The sequence below is a fragment of the Takifugu flavidus genome, chromosome 18 (genome assembly GCF_003711565.1).
Source record: "Takifugu flavidus isolate HTHZ2018 chromosome 18, ASM371156v2, whole genome shotgun sequence".
In the NCBI taxonomy this organism is placed as follows: Eukaryota; Metazoa; Chordata; class Actinopteri; order Tetraodontiformes; family Tetraodontidae; genus Takifugu; species Takifugu flavidus.
Window position 1 is genome coordinate 1,555,231 of NC_079537.1, and position 22,054 is coordinate 1,577,284.

Genomic DNA, 22,054 nt, shown 5'->3' on the forward strand with positions numbered 1-22,054 from the left:
CTACCTAGCCCCCCATCAGCAGGAGGGTCCCCCTACATGAGCCTGGTCCTGCTCAAGGTTTCTTCCTGTTAAAGGGGAGTTTTTCCTTGCCACTGTTGCTTGTTGGGGGTTAGGCCCTGGGATTCTGGAAAGCGCCTAGAAACAATTTTGATTGTAGCAGATGCTATATAAATAAAGAAGGATTGATTGATTAATTGATTGAAAAGTGACACATTTTACAGCGTGTACTGGGAGACCGATACTGTTCAGCTACAACACTGGAAACAACAAATCAATCTTTGAACAGTTTTTGGTTACTGCTTATCTCTCATGTAATAATTGTGTTGTGTAATGTATAGACAATAATACAGTGTTTAGATAAATGTACTATTAATATTCCTATTTATTTGTACCTTGTATCTATACAGAGTGAACATTTCAAATTGTTTTAAAGTTTTTATTTATAATGTTTGCTTAATTTGTTATATTCCTGCATTGAATTAAACATTATTAATGTAACATAAATTCATATGACGTATATATATTTTCTGGCTTTATATATTTAATAGTTTTTAAACTTCTGAATACCTGAATTTCCTTCAGAATAAATAAAGTTTTCCATGTCTACATTGTGCCTTGTGTGTTTCTGCTATTTTAAACTCCTACATGCAGGAGGTGGCAAAAGTTACCACCAAGAACAAGTTAAACTCACAAGTTATCACGGCTGAGGGAAAACATGGTTTATTATTTGTGATGGTGCAAAGAAGAAGAAAATCTATGTACTACAAGGTCATTTATAAAGGTTCTCTAGTGTGTGAGGAGAAAGACTCCTTGGTTGAGATTACGATAAATGCACATGGCAGTCGGGTCAGACCACCCATTGAGGTGTGTGATGGTTGTGAGTGGATGTGGTCTGGAGAGACAACCTGAGGTCCAGAAGCTGTTCTGAGTGTATCACACACACACACACACACACACACCACACACACACACACAACCAGCATGTAAACAAGGACTTGTTGACAAGTATATGTGAGCTCTTATCATTTACAGGCTTTAGCATGTTTGTGCATGTGTTTGTGCATGTGTTCCTGCTCCCATTGTTTCACAAGCTATTTTTAGCTCAGATGACCAAGTGACAGTGTTTGTGTGTTGTGGGTGGACCTCAGTCAGGCAACAACTGACCGAAAAGCTAAATCTGGAATGTCATCATTTATCACTGTTGAACATTGTTTTGTGATCTCGGGTCGGTTTTCTCAAACACTTCTTTATGAAGTGCTGAGCTCTCTCATTTACTCAGTTTGACAACACTCCAAACAACCCAAACTCATGTGTTGTTCTCTTTTATCAGAGCATTCATGGTGTTGCTACTTTGAGAAAATGTGCGTCAGTGAAAAGGACACTAAAACAGAAAAGCTACTTAATTCTAATTTTGAAGAAGAATTTCATACAATAGCAAAAACCAGTATCGGTTCTTCTGCCACCCCCCTCCCCTTCTGTATTCATCTACAGGTATTGCCGCCTTCATAAGCTGTATACTGACCTCTGACCCCGCTGACCCACCCAAGCCGACTCTACCAGCAGCTTATTTTAATTAATATAATGTATTTCTATGTTATACCTATTCTCTCCTCTACCTGTCCTCCCCCCTTCTCCTCCCTCTCTACCTAGCCCCCCATCAGCAGGAGGGTCCCCCTACATGAGCCTGGTCCTGCTCAAGGTTTCTTCCTGTTAAAGGGGAGTTTTTCCTTGCCACTGTTGCTTGTTGGGGGTTAGGCCCTGGGATTCTGGAAAGCGCCTAGAAACAATTTTGATTGTAGCAGATGCTATATAAATAAAGAAGGATTGATTGATTGATTGATTGATTGACTGATTGATTGATTAATTGATTGAAAAGTGACACATTTTACAGCGTGTACTGGGAGACCGATACTGTTCAGCTACAACACTGGAAACAACAAATCAATCTTTGAACAGTTTTTGGTTACTGCTTATCTCTCATGTAATAATTGTGTTGTGTAATGTATAGACAATAATACAGTGTTTAGATAAATGTACTATTAATATTCCTATTTATTTGTACCTTGTATCTATACAGAGTGAACATTTCAAATTGTTTTAAAGTTTTTATTTATAATGTTTGCTTAATTTGTTATATTCCTGCATTGAATTAAACATTACACATGTAACATAAATTCATATGACGTATATATATTTTCTGGCTTTATATATTTAATAGTTTTTAAACTTCTGAATACCTGAATTTCCTTCAGAATAAATAAAGTTTTCCATGTCTACATTGTGCCTTGTGTGTTTCTGCTATTTTAGACTCCTACATGCAGGAGGTGGCAAAAGTTACCACCAAGTTAAACTCACAAGTTATCACGGCTGAGGGAAAACATGGTTTATTATTTGTGATGGTGCAAAGAAGAAGAAAATCTATGTACTACAAGGTCATTTATAAAGGTTCTCTAGTGTGTGAGGAGAAAGACTCCTTGGTTGAGATTACGATAAAATATCCATGGCAGTCGGGTCAGACCACCCATTGAGGTGTGTGATGGTTGTGAGTGGATGTGGTCTGGAGAGACAACCTGAGGTCCAGAAGCTGTTCTGAGTGTATCACACACACACACACACACACACACACACACACACGATCCTCAGAAACATTATAATCACGATGCTGAACTTCATGCTCCCTGACTCAGAGCTTTGCCTGCAAGACTCATCCTCCCTTCTCCTCCTATTCCTGTCCTGAAAACTCAAGTATAACACACGATCCCGTTGCCAGCGAAGGGACTAAATCTATTTAGAAACTTGATCTGTGAAGGACATCACTGTCTGGAGATATTCTGGGCTACATGAATGTAAATAGTAGCTGTAGACAGCGCAAGTCCTGTCCTCATGAGTAGATTTTAACATCCATCAATGCAAAATTTCATCAAGTCCACATTAAACCGAGCAGACAGATTTTAAAAAAAGGCTTAATGTTTGTATATTTACACAGTATCTTTGTGTAGTAATAGTGTTCAAGGTTGAGGGAGGAATAAAACTAAATAATTTGCAATATTTTTCCCCTTTTTCCTTTTGTGAAACTGAATATTGTGGATGCAGTTTGGGGCTTAGTGGGGAAAAAACTATATAGACTCAGACATATCAGGGTTTTATTTGTTCTGGTGTGAATTAAAATATTTGATTGAAGGGTAGATAGTGTGTGAGTGTGTGTGTGGGTGGGGGGGGGCATCCTGATCCAAAAGCTCTATCCCTCTGTGTATGATGTCACTGGCAAACATTTGAACACAGACGAAGGTGAAGTGACCTTTCTGAGTTTATCATCATCTGTCCTTTCCTGTCTTCTGAGATTCCGCACTTTCCTAACACGCCAACCTCTTTAATCACTCACGGATTTCTTTTAATTACTCTCCGACCATCCTTCCATCTGTGCAGGTCTCTACCCTCTTCCTGTGATGTCACTGTTTTTAGACAGAGGGGCCGGATCAGTGATTGGGTTAAATTTATGCCGTCGTGGGGAGAAACGATCAGATATTCCAATTAACCCCTGGACGGCTGGAAGGCGAGCCTGCAAAACTGCAATATCTGTATCACTTGAAAGTATGAGAACTGTGTGAGACAGTCAGAAACAGGAATTTTAAACAAAACAAAGAAACAAAAAATAACAGATGAACTCATTAACAAATTTAAGAATTAGAGGCTTGAAATCTAAGGTCTAATATCAATTCCAGAGGGAGATGACTGCAGAGGAAGGAGAAAATCAATGACATCCAAAAATGAGCCTCCCTTGTGGGACTCTGACCTACTTTAGAGGATCACAAACTCATCCATCCATCCATGATGACATCAGAACGCCTTAGAAATTCAAAACACAGGGCAACACATGGAGACCAAGGTAGCTGGGGAGTGACATCAGACCGATGACTCCGGTTCTGTCCCTCAGGATCAATTAGATGTTTAATATTGATTTAGTAAATCGAGACATTTCATCTGGTCTTTGGTGGCATCACCCAAAGAACTTGTGTTGAGCACCACCTGCTCCTTCCAGTATGTTTAAGCCAGAAACATCTAAGCTACAGTTGACAAATAGAATATTTGCCTTTGCTACTTCTCCCATATAGATCTCAATTGTCTGTGAATGTTAAAGGAATTTCAGATAAAGTGTTCACCCTCGGAGTCTCCAACAGCTTCAAATGTCTTATCTAAGGATGAGTTTGTGCCCTTCCCTTGCTGGATGTTCAGCACATCAGCAACTGTGAACCAAAGCAACAAAGACCTTCTTGTGATAGACAGGATTAAATGCACATCCAGCTCATCAGCATCAGCGCCCATATGGCCCTCTGCACAGGAAGCTAAAAGGATTACTCTTCTTTTTTTTGCAAGAATTTCTAACGAGCTCTGCTTTATGGGCTGTGAGATGAAATGATATCCACTGGGAGGGCTGCACACACAGATGTGTCCCAAGCTCTCTCCTCAGTGGGTCTGTGCGAGAGTCCGGAGAAAACAAAGAAGTCATCTTGTTTTGAGAGCTTGAAAAATTATAAAGCTCATTTTGAGACTTTCCGCCTGGTCGGCAGAGGTCTGCTGGAGCTGAATATTTAGGGGCCGCGTGAAACAATAAGCAGGAGAGTCACCATTCAAAGAACAGTCAACACAGGCTTCGACACAAGCTGTCTGTCATTTTCTCCAACTAGTAAACATCCTAAGAGAAAAGCAGCCTATTATAAAGCAACAAACACGAGACTTCTGATATGACAGAACAGCACGACCTCATGCGTGGTCAAACTCTCAATCCTCGCCTTGAATAACTGCTTTTGTTTATTATACAGAATGAAGGTTATTGGTGGAATGCTGAAGGCGAAACCGTCAAGCACATTATAAATCTATTGGCTCAAAGAAAGAAAAAGACAAAGTACAAAATAAAAGGCTAATATAATAAATGTTAAACATCATTGAAGTCAGTGTATTTTTTAAATTGCAAAACCCAAAGGAATTTGTTGAAATGAGCTGAAATGAGCAGGAACCCTGTGCAGGGGTCAGTAAATAGTGTCAGAAGTTTTATAAATAAATGAATTTTTGAAAAAAAGATCAATTATTAATGCAGACTTGAAAGCAAATGGATCTTTTCAAGCTTAAGTATTCAGGGTTTCATATATTTTAAATGAACAGAGGGACTTTCTGCACTGCACGTGCACAGCCGGAGATATAAACCTCACCTGTCAAACTCAAAATAAGCAAAATAAGTAACCTCTCCTCAGTTTTCATCAGTTTCAGCAGCTTCATACATAGATAAGAAGGCCACAGAGGGCTGGAAACATGGAAAATAATAGAAACCCTGATGCTGTAAAAAATAATACAGGGTAAGCGAGTTTGTCAATTTCCTCAACACAGACTAGTGGGGGTGCTTGACTCTCTCCCAGCAGTCAGCAGGGCATCAGTACACCATGGACAGGACACACACACCATTCAGTCGGACCCTGAAGCAGGTGACTGTCTTTGGACTGAAGAAGATGGAAACTCCACAGAGAAACCTTGAGCTATAGTTAAACCCGAGACAGCCTCTTCAACACAGCTAAATGTTCAGGAGGCTCCTTCACCCACACACTGGGCAAATAATGAAGATACGTCATATCACAACACTTGTCCTTCCTCTAATACAGCAGATGATTGAACACTATTTTAAATGTTAGAGACGTGATATTGTCTGCTAGTGTTACCACCAACAAATTACTGGAGAATTCATATTAAATGCCAACTTAGCAAAGCTGTGCTGTCTGCATCTGACAATCAATCAATCAATCAATCAATCTTTATTTATATAGCGTCTTTTACAATCAAAATTGTTTCTAGGCGCTTTACAGAATCCCAGGGCCTGACCCCCAACAAGCAACAGTGGCAGGAAGAAACCTTGAGCGGGACCAGGCTCAGGTAGGGGGACCCTCCTGCTGAGGGCCGGCTGGGTAGAGAGAGAGGAGAGGGGGGAGGACAGGTAGAGGAGAGAATAGGTAGTAGAGGAGAGGAGAGGAGAGGAGAGGAGAGGAGAGGAGAGGAGAGGAGAGGAGAGAGAGGAGAGGAGAGGAGAGGAGAGGAGAGGCATAGATCATAGAGAATACATACAGAAGTACATTATGTTAAGTAAAGTAAGCTGCTGGTAGAGCGAAGTTGAGTGGGTCAGCGGGGTCGGAGGTCATTATGCAGCTCTGAAGGCGGCAATACCTGTAGATGAATGCAGAAGGGGGGGGGGGGGGGGGCAAAAACTACACAAGAATCAGCATAACTAGTCTACTTGATGAGGAGGAGAGGAGAGGAAACCATGACCCAGTGGGGTGACAGAGGCCTGTCAGGTGATCATGTTTCCAGAGCCCGGCAGCCTTGGCCTATAACAGCATAACTAAGATGTGACCTAACGATTAGACGACCCCCTAAGTCTGATAATTTGTCTGTCTATGATAGTAACTGGGACTACAGAATAAGTGATTCAAAGAGGTAGGTTTTAAGGTTTTAAGTCTCATCTTACAAGTAGAGATGGAGTCAGGCTCCCGTACCTGGACAGGGAGCTGGTTCCACAGCAGGGGGCCTGGTAGCTAAATGCTCGGCCCCCCATTCTATCCCTAGAGACTCTGGGGACCACAAGTAGACCAGTGTTCTGAGAGCGGAGTGGTCTATTGGGAGTCACTAGCTCCTCCAGGTAGGATGGAGCTAGGTTTCTGAGGACCTTGTAGGTCAAAAGAAGGGTTTTAAAAATTATTCTAAATGTAATTGGCAGCCAATGAAGAGACACCACTACAGGAGTTATGTGATGTCTGTTGTAAATACCTGTCAGAACTCTTGCTGCAGCATTTTGGATCACCTGGAGGCTTCTTAAAGAGTTGTTTGGACACCATGATAATAAAGAATTACAATAGTCCAGCCTGGAAGTAACAAAAGCATGAATTAACTTTTCAGCATCATGCCGCATCAGTAGCTTCCTGATCTTTGTGATGTTCCTTAACTTAAAAAAAGCACTTCTTCAGACTATTTTAATATGTGAGTTAAAGGAGAGGTTTTGATCAAATGTTACTTCAAGATTTCTCACAGAGAGACTAGATACTGGGGAGATACCAAATAGAGTGATCATGTGATCTAATCTATCCCTGAGAGGTTCAGGACCAAACACCTTGACCTCAGTTTTTCCTGAGTTAAGGAGGAGGAAATTTGAAGACATCCAAGACTTTATCTCTTTAAGACAGGTCTGAAGCTTCACTAACTTCTCTGTCTCCTCTGGTTTCATGGATAAATAGAGCTGAGTGTCATCAGCATAACAATGAAAATTTATTCCATGCTTCTGAAAAATGTTTCCTAAGGGAAGCGTGTACAAGGTGAAAAGGATTGGTCCAAGTACAGAATTTTGAGGAATGCCATGGACATGAGCAAACTGGTATCTATCAGATAAATATGATCTAAACCAGTCTAGTGCTGTCCCTTTAATCCCAATCACATGTTCCAGTCTCTGTAACAGGATGCTGTGATCAACTGTATCAAAAGCAGCACTGAGATTCAGCAGAACCAGCATAGAGACCAGTCCATGATCTAAAGCTATAAGAAGAGCATTAGTAACTTTAAGAAGTGCTGTTTCTGTGCTGTGATGAGCTCTAAAGCCTGACTGAAACATCTCAAACAGGCTGTTTCTCTGCAGGTGCTGCAATAACTGGATCACCACCACCTTCTCAAGAATTTTAGAGATTAAAGGAAGGTTGGATAGGCGGCACCGTGGTGTGGTGGTTAGCACTGTTGCCTCACAGCAAGAAGGGATTAGGCTAATTGGAAACTCTAAATTGCCCGTAGGTGTGAGTGTGAGAGAGAATGGTTGTTTGTCTATATGTGTTAGCCCTGCGATTGACTGGCGTCCAGTCCAGGGTGTACCCTGCCTCCGTCCATTGTGCTGGGATAGGCTCCAGTCCCCCTGCGACCCTCAGTGGAGGAACAAGTGGTAGAAAGTGAGTGAGGAAGGTTGGATATCGGCCTATAATAAAGACATCAGGATCCAGTGATGTTTCTTTAAGCAACGGCTTAATCACTGCCACCTTGTAGGACTGGCGTACATAACCTGTCACGAAGGAGCAATTGATCTGGTCCAGGATAGAGCTGCCTATTACTGGTAAAACATCCTTCAACAGGTGTGTTGGGATGGGATCTAAAAGACACGTGGTGGACTTGGATTTCTGAATTAGCGAAGACGCCTCAGAAAAATATATTGAAATGAAGGTGGAGAACCTGTATGTTCCCACAGTCAGCACATCTGGTGATGGTCCAGTTGTTGGGATGGCCTGGTTAGCTTTTTCTCTGATAGCTAGAACTTTATCAATGAAGAAGCTCATGAAGTCTTCAGCACTAAGGGAAGAAGGGATACGTGGATGTAAAACACTGTGATTCTTGGTTAATTTGGAAACAGTACTGAATAGGGGGTTGTTCTTGTTTTCTTCAATTAAAGAAGAAAAATAAGCTATTCTAGCCTTATGCAAGGCCTTTTTGTAAACTAATAGACAGTCTTTCCAGGCTACATGATAACTATCTATTTTACAAGAATACCACTTCCTTTCTAGTCTTCAAACTTTCTGCTTGAGGATCCAAATGTATGAACCATACCACGGGGCACACCTCCTCTGATTTACTTGTTTCTTTTTTAGGGGGGCAATAGAATCAAGCGTGATTCTGAGTGAGGTTGTTGCACCTTCAGTGATAGTGTCAACCTCTGCAGGGCTAATATTATAATGATTGATCCCTGGGAAAACACACGGTGGTCCCGGGATTAGCACAGGGATTGTTTTCTTACACTTAGAAACAGAGTCCTTTATTTGTTTAATATGGATTATTTCTCCCTGTTGTTATCGAGTGAGTAGAATTTCCTGAGTATTAAATTTTAAATAAAGTGAATCCAACACACACCGTGCAGTGTACCAACGAACTATTGAGAAAACAGGAAGTGACATAATACGTTACCCAACGGAAGTGGGTAATGATCAAAGAGGCCTTGATCTTCCAAGGATCAAAGGCACATTGATTCAAAGCAAAATATGTCATATATTACATCTTCCCCCACTGCTGGTGTGGACCAACTTCAAAGACAAATACTATAGAAGGAAAAATTGTTCAAGGCAGTGTGTTGTGAAGAGCTACAGTTGTCACATTTGAGGACAATTGAACTCTTATTGTGTCCTGACCAACATCCCGTCCTGAACTCCGCTAATCAGAATCATTGCATTCCAGTCCCTACGAGAGTGAATCATGTCTAATAGAGAGCTGGTGGAGAACTATTTAATCTACAAACTCTCTCAGAAGAACTACCCAGGCACTCTGCTCAGACCAAAGGATGCTTCAAGCGGTTTGCTGGTCGACAGAGAGAGCAGTGGAGCGTCTCCATCCGCAGGTACTGGCAGAGAGGCTGTGAACGCAGCTCTTCGGAGCATGGCAAATAAGTTCGAGCAGGACTTTATTCAGCTAGCGGGTGACCTCTCCTCATACGTCGCCATGACTCGGAACCAGGCATGCTTTAACAAGGTGATGGATGACATGTTCAGGGGTGAAATCAACTGGGGAACAGTTGTGGGTCTTTTTGTCGTGGGCGGCGCCATTTGTGTGCAATCTGTTGAGGGAGGCGCAAGTGAACCGGTTTGCCACATTGCAGACTGGATGGCAGCTTACCTGGACAAACGGATTAACCCATGGATCGAGAGTCAAGGAGGATGGGTGAGTGTAAAGGAGAGAGACTCAAAATACAGCTTCCTTTGTGCTGCAGTTAGAGATTTGATGAGATTTTTTTTTTTAGAATGACGAACAGACATGAGTTGATTAGTGGAATTTTATTCATCTGACAACAGAAAATACTGTTTTTCTGAATAGAAATCAAGTTTGAAGTAACTGAAAGTGTACCGTGTAGTAGCTGTGTTGTATGAAGATTTAAAAGATAAATGACTCCCTTCATGTGACAGGATTTCCAAGATAATCTGTTCTTTATTTTTCCTTTCAAATGAATAGAACTGTGCAATTTATGTTGGCATGTAACCTTGGTGTGTAAAAAAAGAATCTTTATTTAGAATCCAAGCTAGAATTCAAACTTACATGCCAGTTAATCCCACCACCATTTACAATGTTTGTTGCTTCCTCAGAAATAAATTGGGAATAATTTCATCGATAATTTTATTTCCCCGTCTCTGGTGGTGTACAGCGCCTGGCGCTTCCGTCAGCCGTCCCCATCAATGCCAGTTCTCCTTTAGCCTCCCTTCATGCTAATGCTGCTGTAGTTAAACACCTTGTCTGGTTTTTGTCTGAACCTTTGTCTCTGTTACAGGATTGCTTTGCTGCCATTTATGGGGAAGAAGCCTGCACAAAGTCAGGAAGAAAGGCGTAAATGGATACTGGGCGGACTGGTGGTGCTGGCTGGTGTTTTGATCATTGTTACAAAAAATTATGGTACGTTGCGTAAGGCATTTTCTCACTTCATGTCTTATTGGTCGTAGAGACTGTCAGTACACTGCGTGTGTTGCGTTTCACTTAATTAATGTTTGTATATTTGTAGTTATTGTACAATTAAAATTACTCAAAAGCACTACTTGTTCTTTTCAGAGATTTTGTTCCAATTATACAGTAATTTATGTAGCATTAGCGTGGCCTCACCATTTGTTTCACCCTGGAGTGTTTGGGAACGAGGCTGCGAGTTTGAGGCACGGTTCTACAAGTTAGAGTTGCCAGGTCAGTTAGCCAAAAAAATATAGCAGCCACGCCGCGCCCAGTGCAGCTACAGCAGGCTGTCCCCTGGCAGCATCCAGCGGACGATCTTGCCATGACGGCTGGGTAACCGTTCACAAGAAGTGTAGTCCCACTCAGAGGCCCACCGACTGCCTCCCATGGCCAATCATTTTCGCCCTACTCACTCACCCTCACTGAGAAACAGACTCTGGTATTTGGTGACTGTTTTGCAAGTACAAGCTGACACCAGACATCAAAAGCCCCTTCTCTGCTCAAGAGGGTCCAGGGCTGGTTTGGAGCCAGTGCTCATCTTTGCTCCAGTTCTTTGTTCTTCCACCTACTAAACAAACTGGTTCCAGGCAAGCACCTGAATATGAACAGCACAAGTAAATAGAATAGAGAATAAAATAACTCATTGCTCCCCTGGAAAGTCTGTCAATCCCCTAGGAAAGGTACAGGAGTACGAAATGCAATACAAGTTGCCTACTGGTGCCTTGAGGCGTCGGATCACCTGACCAAATGCAGAAGTTTAACATGTAAAGAAATTAAGTGCACAATTAAAAGTTGTTGAAGCTACACAAATGGGAGAGAGACTGGGGAAGAGCACTTGATCACATGCTACCATCTACCTGACATGGGTGACCATGGTGGTGGTTTACAATGTTTAAGGCAGGGGACAGACGTCTGGAATTGTGACTTAAAGAACTGGCAGGTCTTGTGAGTAAGACTGACAGTTCTGTTCAAATTGTCTTGTCCATCAATTCAGAGATGTGCAGAGATGGAGCCCATTTCACTAGATTTCAGAGAACCCCACCCACAAACAAATACTCAAAGCACGTGCACCAAACACCTGCGTGGGACTCAATGGGTGCCTCTCTCTGATAAGAGGTTTGAGATGAAGAGAAGTGTGTTGGCAAGTGGGATTCTGCGTGGGCTTGCTGCTCTTCATGAGCACAAATGGTTTGCTGCGCCATCAGAACTGGATGTGAGCCAGTTGATGCGCAGAGCCAGTTTTCTGAGTTCATAGGTGAAGGATTTTCTCCGATTTATGATACAAACTGCAGCGAGTTAGTTCAGGCTAAAGCAGCGCATCCAAAGCTAGCACACAAATAGTTGCTCTGATGCTCTCAAATCAAAGTTCTCACTGTGCTTGAACACTTGCTCTGAAACAACAGTCAAAGCAATGGGAAGGACAAATGAACAAGCGGTGATCAGTAATGAAAACGTGCACTGAAATACGTGTAGCCCAAGTTTAATGGATCATCGTCAAATCATCAGTGTGATAACGGACTTGGTCCGCCTAGATCCCTTTTGGGCCCCTTTGCCCCGGTTTTTTCATCTGTGATGAGCAAAGTGGTGTCCCCGTTCTGTAAGGTTATAGGGTAGGTCCATGTAAGGGAAAGGGCCACACAGCCTTTGAAATGAATACAAACTAAGCAAAGAAGTTTGCCGATACAACGCACCCACCGACTTAATGGCGAAGCAATCACACTCCTTTTTCAGTCACATTAAACTGTTAAGTGCATGAAAATATTTAGCCATGTTTTAAATTATTAGCTGTTAAAATCTTTGATTATAGCACCTGTAGCCAATAGCAACTTCTCTGCAACACCACCAGAACCATGGCAACTATCACTACGGACGATGGCATTGTTTGCCACTTGTTAATTCTACTGACGTAGCAGCCAGCTACTGACAATGATTAATGTAGTGGTAGTGGTCCCAATTTACAGTGGCTTAATGGCCTATACACAGAACAAAAAGGAAGCAAGCAAGAGAAGGAAATGGAGAGATGGAGGGCAGTAATGGTGCAATTCAAATTTTTGGTCCCTATGATATACGGTAATAATGCTGTTAGTGGCCACTAACCAATATTTACATTTGTTGGAAAAACTGAGAAAAATATTGTACAGACTGAAAATCCATCCAGTGAACTTTTGAACATTTCCTTTATGATTCAAAACAGGTTTTACTTCAAACTTTCCGGTATTCATGGTAACCAGGCTTTTATTCAATTTTAACAAGTCACTTCATTGAAACTCGAATCTTTGAAACAGGCTAAATCAATAATAAAGACATTTTCCAACTTACGCTGTCATTTAAGTAAATGTCCCAATGCTATAACAATGTTTCCAACAAGCAAACAAAAACACACTTGTGGCTTTATAAGGACTGATTAATATCAAGGTCTTCATGTGGTTGTCTTGCATTGTTAGTGTCTGAACTGATCTATTGAATGTCCCTTTGATCACACAATGTCTAAACTTCATCTTTGCTGTATATTTGAAGGCTGGATTTATTTAAGTGGTGGAGGAACAGAAAGATTCCATTAAATAACGAGCAAAGCTATGAAGCAGGCCGACACATTGTGCAATCTGCTTACAGAACATAAGTGCAGCTCTTTTAATGGAAGACTTGTGCATGTCCATTTCCTTTTATACATGAATAAACTGACTAGGGGACAGAAAAGAGGGAAAGATGTGGAAGCAGACAAAAGGAGTTGGAGAGACACAGCAAAGGAAGAACATTTTCTCTTTAAATGTCGTGAGGAAACAGGTCAGCAGCTCTTCCAATTCCTCTGCAGGCCATTGTCCTCCAACCGCTTCATGTGGGTGAAGATGTTGATGAAGTTTGATGAGACTGAGCTCAATACAGAGTGATGGAGAAAGAGGAGAACAAGGAGAGGTGGGAGCGAGGAAAGAGCAGGCCACAGGCAAAGAAGCGCTAATAAAACTCCATTAGACTGCAAAGGGTAACATGCCCGAGGTCCACTGAAGGACTTATGTAACAGGATAATCTGGATATGTCATGATGCTTCAATTATTACTTTATTATGAATGTTCAGAGGTCAAAGTTCCATGTTTAAACAGTTCAAGCTCGTTGAAACTCATGTGCTTCATTCGTATATAAAATCAGATGAGGTGACCTGGTCCAAGTTTTCTACAGCATCAAATCTAAAGATTGACCCAACCAAACCAATGTGATCCCATTTTACAAATAACTAATGTAGACCCGAATACTTTATTCAAATGCACTTTTTTAAAAACTGCTGATCCATGCAAGAATGCCATTAAAACTGAAGCTTCCATCGACTAAATGTCAGTAGTCCCTTGTATAATTTAAACTTCTGAGCATTTAGAACCTGAAAATTGATAGTATCCTGACCACAAATGTGTAGTTTAAAAGTAGCATCAGAAGACTCTGCTCTGGTTTCCATGCTGCCAGGCCGGAGCGCTGGCCTGGGCCGACCTCAGACCTCAAGATTTTCCTGCTTCTCTCAGAGCGATGCAGTAAAGCTACACTGATTCTCTTTATCTCCAGCAGCATAAATTAGGACAAGTATTAATTTATATCTGCCATATTCATCACCACTCAGTTCCACTTCTGTCTTAGGTCACCAGTGGTGCTCTGATGTTGCTCTTTTATCAGTTATATAAGGCAGAACCATAAAAACTGTGGCCCACATACACATGAAAACATCCTGCGGCACAGAAGACTCAGTGATGCGTGTCGGCACTACGGATAATCTTTGACTGGGAGGGGTCCAACGTGACCTGAAGGCACTTAACAGCTCAACAGGGTGTACCAGGTGGTCAGGAAGCATTTTAAAGTACCAAAATGAAATGTCCACCTTTGATAGAATTTGTGCTTTCGTTGAAAATATTGTCTTATCAGGCTTCTTGTACAGGTCAAATCAAAGATTGTGTGATCTGTTGGTTAAAGCTGGAGATGCTTTGTCATGAGCGGCACGTGGCTCTTCACAGGCCATCGGAGGGTTTCTTTCATCGCTGCGTTCAGTCTCACTCGCATTTGCATCACATGAGCTGCATTCGGCAAAGGAAGAAGTCTCTTCATCACAGCAGCTGAGAGAAAAAAGCAGGGGTCACCATCCATAATGAATGGAGTGCAGCCACCAGCCTCCTCGCTTGGGGTGGGAGGGGGGGCTCTGAACAAATTGACATTTTTCAGTTTCCTTTCTTGTCCTTAGCTTCCATTATCATCCGAGGCCAGCGATGATCCTCAAGCACAGGATTACACAAACATGCTCTTTGATGGTCCTAAATCCACTGATGTTGGAGCAGATAAATCACTTGTTGGATTTTCAGTTGCATCACATGAAGCTGACAAGGTCAGATCTGGTTCCAATCACAAGAACCTCCAGCGGCAAAGCTGCTGAGAAACACCGGCGCCGTCGCTTGAATCAACTACGCTTCACAAGCGATCCCTTTCATTGATCGAGATAAGCAGTAAAATTATAAATCGCCTTTCCAACTGCCATCACAAGCATGCTTCCAATTTACAAATCCGCAGGATCAATGAGAAAGCAGCCAATCAACTCTGAATAGCAGATCAATATTGACCTTTAGCTAACAAAAGGGGTCAAAGCAACTGAGCAACTAGTCATTAACATAAGTAGTATGACGTGACAGTGGGTTTGGGCGGATACCTTAACCCCAGTGGCCTTCTGAAGGTGTTCTGGCACCGTCTCCTACCAGGACACCTCCCATGTTTCTTTTCCACACTGGAGCTCAAACTCTGCTTCTCAGCCCCGTCCCCCACACAGTGAGCTACCACCACCCACTTTCTCGTACACTTCCAATTGTATTCAAATTCAGTGGGCAGGGGCTGTTTAAAGGAAATGTATCCTGTAACTGAAATAACATCCTTTTAATATTTAAATGCATGTCATACAGACACACTAAGAGCAACTTTGATAATTAGAAATGGGCCAGTAAGATGTCTAAAAATCAACCTCTGACAGTAAACTTTTCTAATAACTGCTGACAGGGTTCCAAGGACTTTCATGAGCCTTTCTGAAACAACCTACAAGGCAGCGCCCTCTAGTGCTTAATACAGACATTACACCCCGGAGAACCTAAAGATTGTGTCCTCATTCATTAGTTTCTCCAGAAACTGATGCGAAAATGGCATCTAATAAAGCAGTTTATGTGGCACAAATTAAGTCCTTAGTTAATTTGACAAAACATGAATATCCAGAATGTTCCAACTAGTTTCTACAGTCATTCTTCATGTTCAGGCTACAGCTGCACATCCACAATCAGATAAGGCCAGTGAGTAAATGTTTAGTTTCCTCACAGGAAATTTAGGAGATGATTTAACCAGATGTTGCCAGAGATCTGTTAATATTTAAAATTACATTTTCTAAACATTCAATTATAATAAAAGCAGACAAGGAATGTGGTTGTTAATGTCTTTATTTCTTTAATCACACATCAGTGTTGGGACCTACGAGGTGGGAAAAGAGTTGATGTAGTGACGTCTGTGCCAGAGCCACATCTACGTTAGAGTGCGTGCAAAGGATGCAGCTGTGCAACATTTTGATAGAAAAAATTAAAATTCAGCTCATAAAAGCCAAACTTCCTTGTATCTCACCATTGATGCAGCCTTCAATGCAGCCACCCTCCTAGGAGAGCAAGCTCCAGTGGAGCACAGGAACAGGATCTGAAGAGAGGACAGATTATTACACACTAGACTGGTGTTGTGGCGCACGCCTTCAAAAGCCTCTTAAGATGTTTTTGCCACCATAACGTGCAACAAAGTCCAAATGCAAATAAATCAATTTCAAGACAAAATTACTGGAATCTTCTCAGCTTTTCAAGTAAGAAAACAATTGGAATTCATAACATTCAAAAGTTCGAATCGATAGCAGGGCAGCAAAAGCTTTGCAATCAAGCTTTTTCAACCAAGTTAGAAATACAAATTCAACTTTTTGCATTTACAGTTTGTTAAAGCTCAGCTAAAGCCATTATGGAAGCCCGTCACTAATGAGTCACTGCCTTTGTCTCAGCTTCAATCTTGCGCTGTCAAACATTTTCCACTTTGAAGCAGGCCTTTATATTAAACAGAAACTGATCTCATATAACATGTGCTTTTATATTATGGGTGCAATATGTAATCCTGCATGACATCACCGATGACGCACAAATAAGTACAAAACTGAGCAAGCTCACCCCCTAAATGTGCCCTTAACCTTCACGAACGTGCATCCAAATCAAAAGTGGATCTTTTACGTCAGTGTCATCAAGAAGGCTGAGCTTCTGGACTTTGCCTGTCCAGTTAGAACTTTGCCTCGCTCATTTTCCAAAACATATTTGGGTTGAGTCAGAGGCCAATCACGGTGCCGTCCAGTCATCTACTCAATCACACTAATCTACTCTGATGGCTGTGGGCGTTAGATCAGCACTGCACATGAATATGCAGTATCAATATACAACCACCCTATGGAAAACCCAATTGAAAGTGAATATTCCAGTACCGACATTAATATTCCCACTGTAATCCAGGGTATATTCAGGTATATGGAGATACACACGTCACTTTTATTCAGTATTGCATATATATTTCTAAAGCCACCTGAAGTACATTATGCAGTACTACCTGTGAGCCAAATTGCCTTGTTTCCAATCCAGGTCCTACCACAGGTATAAAACCAGCCTCTCCACCTTGCTTGGTAGCAGCTGTCTAGATCACCTGTCACTCACTGTAGGTCATGCACGTCAAGCGACACGTTTAAAGGGTCCATGTCCAATTATACGAACATTAAAACGAATCACAGGTCATATTTTAGGATGGTGAAATATACAATTTACACCGGGCTGTGAAATAATCTTAAATGAGTATTTCGCAATTGAAAATGAACAGGAGTTAATTGGGGCCAGGGTTTTCCACTTTTCCATACTGGCATCCAGCATTTTGATCCCGTCCTTGAACCAGTCCCTCAACAGTATTGAGCAGCACCATATCCTCAGATAAGTGGATGGTTGTGGCGTTTATGTCAATCTGAGCAACATTTAACATCTTTTTTGTGTAGCCTCAATATTACCTGCAGATCTGGAGGATGCAGATCTGCACTCTCCATAATCAAAGACCTGTTTGCAGCTGAGGTGGTAAAACTGAAATAGCTTGTGTATCCTCCAGCGGCTACATTAGCAAAAGATGCAAGTTAGATCTGTCAGATTTTTTTAGAAGCTTTATTTTCTGCTTGTTCAACTTCTCCATTTTCACACCTGTACTGACGTCCTCACTTTCTCTCAAATGATGTCGCACAGTGCTACATTTGAAAATCGCTGTTCCCGACATTATGGACATCAGTATAGAGGTATTCATTCCTGTTCTCCAGACACTTCCTTCAGCTCCTCAGGGAGGATTCCAAGGCTTTCTCAAGGCAGCCTGACAGTCACTCCAACATATTCTGGTCTACCCTGGGGTCACCTCCCCAGGGAGGTGTCCAGATACAGATGCCTGAGCCATCTCAGCTGGGTCCTCTTGATGTGGAGGAGCAGCAGCTCTTTCCCAGGCTCCTCCCAGGTGGCAGAGGTACTCACCCGATCACTATGGGAGTGCCCCGCCACCCTTTTAATGGCGTTTTGTGCTTTTGGTGGTGACCCAAAGTTCATGACCATAGACGAGGGGGTAGGAAGGTAGATTGACCGGTAAATTGACAGCTTTGCCTTTTTACTAGGAAGGACCAACACAATGACGGCATTACTCAAGCTGATGCACTGATCGCCCTTGTGAGGGTGATGTTTTGGTCACCCGCGCTGTTCGTTCACTAGACTCAGATCAACCACGCAAACAACAGGAGGCCTTGCAAGGGAGAGCTGAGCAGCAGTTCAAGCTTCCTCTCTCAACTCCGTCCGTCTGCTGCTCGCTCTCCTCTTTTATTTGGTGCACACAAGATTTATGTCAATCTGACCTCATGATTCCTTCTCCTCCTATCTCTACGACTTCCTCGTGTCCTTGAACATGGTACCTCTCAGTGCTGGGTACCTAACAGCTTCAATACTTGGTTCAAACACTCATACATTCCTTTTAATTAAACATTCTAAATCTACTTACTATAGCATTGAAACGATAATAGTAATAACAACAATAATTCTTCTCACACCCTGTCAATCACGCGCTCCATCCTCCCCTCTTTCACAAACAAACAAGACCCTTGAGGTATTTAAACTCCATTTGAGGCAGTGGCTGTTCCATGACCTGGAGGAAGCAAGCCATCTGGCTGCACCTAGAAATCCTGTTCATAAAAATGAAGTAACTGGTGACAAAGGGCAGCCTGCCAGGCTCCGACACGCACTGGAAACAGGTCTGATTTACTGTCAGCAATGCAGACCAAGCTCCTGCTCTACAGGAACCTTACAGCTCTCAGCAGAGGGCCTCCAGCTCCTGAAACACCTCCCACAGGAAGGGTATAGAGCTGGTCCAGCTTTCCACAACAAACAACGCAGTGATTAGTACTTTCATAATCCTCCCCCGGAGATCAAACAGCAGGAATTATGCAACAAAGAGCAAAAACTATTGATACCATTGGATAGACGAATAGTCTTATATGGCACCGTTTGTAAAACAGGGCATTTTTCTGGGCTCAAATATAAAATATATTAAGTATGCCGACTTCTTCGGAGGCCATTACAGCACTGAATAATCCGTTATCTTTCTGATCTTTCCTGCATACCAACACCCTGGACAACAGAGGCGACTGAGCAGCCAGTCATTGTGACATAACATCTGAAGTTTAGTGTGACTGTACCTCTGGGTCCTCTTGGGGAAAATCTTTGTCAAAACTGGCGGGGCTTTCTGAGAACGGAGACAGGAAGCTCGAGACCATGATCCTCTGGATGTGATGGGAATTTGGAGATGGAAGCAGCTGAGCAGCCCTCCGACTAGGACAACTGAAGTAGTGAGAGATGGTTCAGTGTAGAGTTACAGGGAGCAGCTCTGATCATTTGGGGGGTTTTTTTGGTTTGTGAACACACCCATCATAAATGACCATCCAGCTGGGATATGCAGTGTGGCTAAAGGCTAGGCAGGAATGGACCAGCAACACCAGCCCAGGTTCTGGAGGATCCAGCAGGCTCACTTCAACATAAACTGGTTTACCCTGGATGAGGCTCAGAGGAAGATGAGCCTCGGGATAGAAGCTGGTGAAGGTCTGATCTGAAGGGAAGATGACCTCAATCATGCTAACATACAGTGAGCATGAAGAACGATCGAGCAGAGACGATGTCCACCTGTAGCAATCCTCAGCCGAGTAGCCAGAGACGTTTCTGCAGACCGAGCAGGCCGGAGCCTCACTTCTCCTGGAGAACCATATTCCTCCCCCAACCTGTAGACGACAGACCAGCAGTAAGCTGTTGTATAATGAAAACAACCTTAATGTGATGCCTGTGAACACCGTTTCCTGTCTGAGGGGGCCAGGGCATCACCAGAAATGCTTAAACTGGCATCACTCCAACCCTGAGCTCAGTATACTCCCCAATAGAATCATCTAAAGTGTTCTTGGAAAATACCTGGCTGCATTCAGAAAGTCCAGGCCAAAATCTTGATGAGAAGGATACTCCATGAGAGGGCCAAGTGTCTCCACCTGACAATGATAGTAAATGCTTACTTTGTAGCGTCTGGTGTGAATTTACAACAGTCACATAAACGAGTCCAATCTATGCCTAATGCCCTGTGCAAATCTAGAGCCTTGCTTACATCTTGGTTTAGTCCACATTCATCCACATAGGTGTCGGGGTCAGAGGTCAGCCTCTGCAGTGCACAGTTCATGCCACTAAATGCAGCTGAACGGGGAGGGATGGTGGGTTCTGCCATAGAGTCGGCCACAGGAAAAGCTAAATACTGTCCCAAATAAAACTCTGTTGACAAAAACGTAAAGTCAGCTTCCGCCAAGACAGAAACAACCAGTGGCCAAGGCATCAGTGAGGAATTAAAGTAGATTAATATTTAATATAAGGCATCAGTCAACCTCCTACAACTGGTAAAACAGGTAAACTTGAGGTTTGAGTTTAGTGAATAATTTTTCTTAAAAAAAAAAAAACAACAACAAACATTTACCTTCGATTTGATTATCCAACAGTTCATCTGGTGCTTCTACATCAGGATACGCCTCAGTGTCGTAGAGATAAATGTTAGAGGGGTTTGCCTGAAGCATGCTGGGATTTTCTGCCTCGGACAATTGATTTAGCCAAACTGTGAAATCATGGTCAGAGTCTGAGGGGAGCCGAGGGTCTGATATGGGATTTATATTCCCTTCGTGAGGTACGTCCCCGTCACCCGCAGACGTTTCAGGTTGGTGATAATGATAAGGGGGGAGGTGCTGAACACCATGTACAGGTTCAGAGAGAGGAGATGGGGACAGGGGTCTGAAGGTTCTCAGCAGAGGGTTGTTTGACATTTGGGTCAGACCACTGGGAGAAAGCTCTGGTCCATAATACAGCTGATAGTGGTGTTGAGGGGGGTGGTAAAATGGAGGGGAAGGAATGCCGGCTGGAAAAGAAGTTTGCTCAGGAGAAACCTCACCAGCATTTAGTAGAGGAGACTCAAAATCTTTATCAGACAGAGGTTCATATCTCCTCCAGTAGGGGTTGTTGTCCAACGTTGACCCACTCGATTGATGTGAGGATGCATGTCTATTTACAAACAGCTCGGGATTGAATGGAGGCAATTTGGGGCCACCGTGTGGAAAATGGTACCACTGGTGGTCCGAATGGGGCTGGGCAGGATACAGAGCGTTTGGTGCAGCGGCGTGAGCTTGTGTGTTGTGAGCAGGCCGACCGTGAAAGAACTGGTCCATGTTAAACTGGCCGGCAGCGTCAGGATGATGAAGCCCTGAGGCCAACAGAGGGGACTCCACCACAGGAGCTGGGGCAGCATACTGAGGAGCAGGAAGAGGGATGTTGGGATGCTGGTACTGATTCAAAGTATGAAACGGGGGGGCAAGAGAGGGACTTCCAACCCGAGTCTGAGTCACGGAGGGAGCCAGTATCACCCTGTGCTGTTCCAAGACACTCAACAAAGGAGCTTGGTGACCATCCGAGAACTGTCCTGAACTCACCATGTCCGCTGCAGAGGACCCCGAATCATGCGTAACATGTTCGTTCAGAGAATCTGGGTAGAGGAAGTAGTCCTGATATTCAGATAAGGAGCCAACAGGTGGGACAGATTGTGACCCAAATGTAGGTGCAGGAGTTGGAGAGGATGTAGAGGGGTCACGGCTGTCTGGATGACTGTACTTGTGATATGTAGGGTGGGGGTACAGAGGCGGGGCAAGGTAGAAAGGTGGACTCCACACAAAATGCTTGAGGGATTCCGATGAATGCTCAGCTGCCTCTGAGGGAAGGTCAGGGCTGCCCACAACCTCCGGGGGTAACCTGGGCTGCTCAGGGGTAGATTCAGGACAGGCCAGCAAGAATTTCTTATCTCCTAGTTGGATAGAAAGTGTGTGTTTTCCATTCTGAAACAGATTTTTAGTGGATACATTTTGATGAAAGCGGATTCTATATTCATTTACTGACAATATTTCATATAGTGA

At 43.0% G+C, this 22,054-nt stretch overlaps 2 protein-coding genes across 5 annotated transcripts in view; one reads left to right on the forward strand and one right to left on the reverse strand.

The window, feature by feature from the left end:
- Window positions 1–22,054, reverse strand: part of LOC130514539 (uncharacterized) — a 41,976-nt gene that overhangs the window by 16,479 nt on the left and 3,443 nt on the right. Inside the window, exons 6-13 of one of the 4 annotated variants that reach the window (XM_057014195.1) lie at window positions 20,578–21,976; window positions 20,218–20,378; window positions 20,031–20,104; window positions 19,752–19,846; window positions 19,497–19,677; window positions 19,271–19,412; window positions 16,111–16,179; window positions 15,915–16,043 (exon numbers count right to left, since the gene is read on the reverse strand). In XM_057014195.1, the coding sequence (XP_056870175.1) occupies window positions 16,020–16,043; window positions 16,111–16,179; window positions 19,271–19,412; window positions 19,497–19,677; window positions 19,752–19,846; window positions 20,031–20,104; window positions 20,218–20,378; window positions 20,578–21,976 (2,145 nt within the window). In that variant the 3' untranslated portion in view covers window positions 15,915–16,019. Of the gene's footprint in view, window positions 1–15,914; window positions 16,044–16,110; window positions 16,180–19,270; window positions 19,413–19,496; window positions 19,678–19,751; window positions 19,847–20,030; window positions 20,105–20,217; window positions 20,379–20,577; window positions 21,977–22,054 lie in introns of those variants that run through there. The other 3 variants (XM_057014193.1, XM_057014192.1, XR_008947017.1) reach the window with 3 other exon arrangements.
- On the forward strand, window positions 9,256–10,576 carry LOC130514542 (bcl-2-like protein 1). The gene is made up of 2 exons (XM_057014199.1): window positions 9,256–9,717; window positions 10,319–10,576. Exons 1-2 carry the CDS (start codon window positions 9,256–9,258, stop codon window positions 10,376–10,378), a joined length of 522 nt encoding a protein of 173 aa, XP_056870179.1. The 3' UTR covers window positions 10,379–10,576.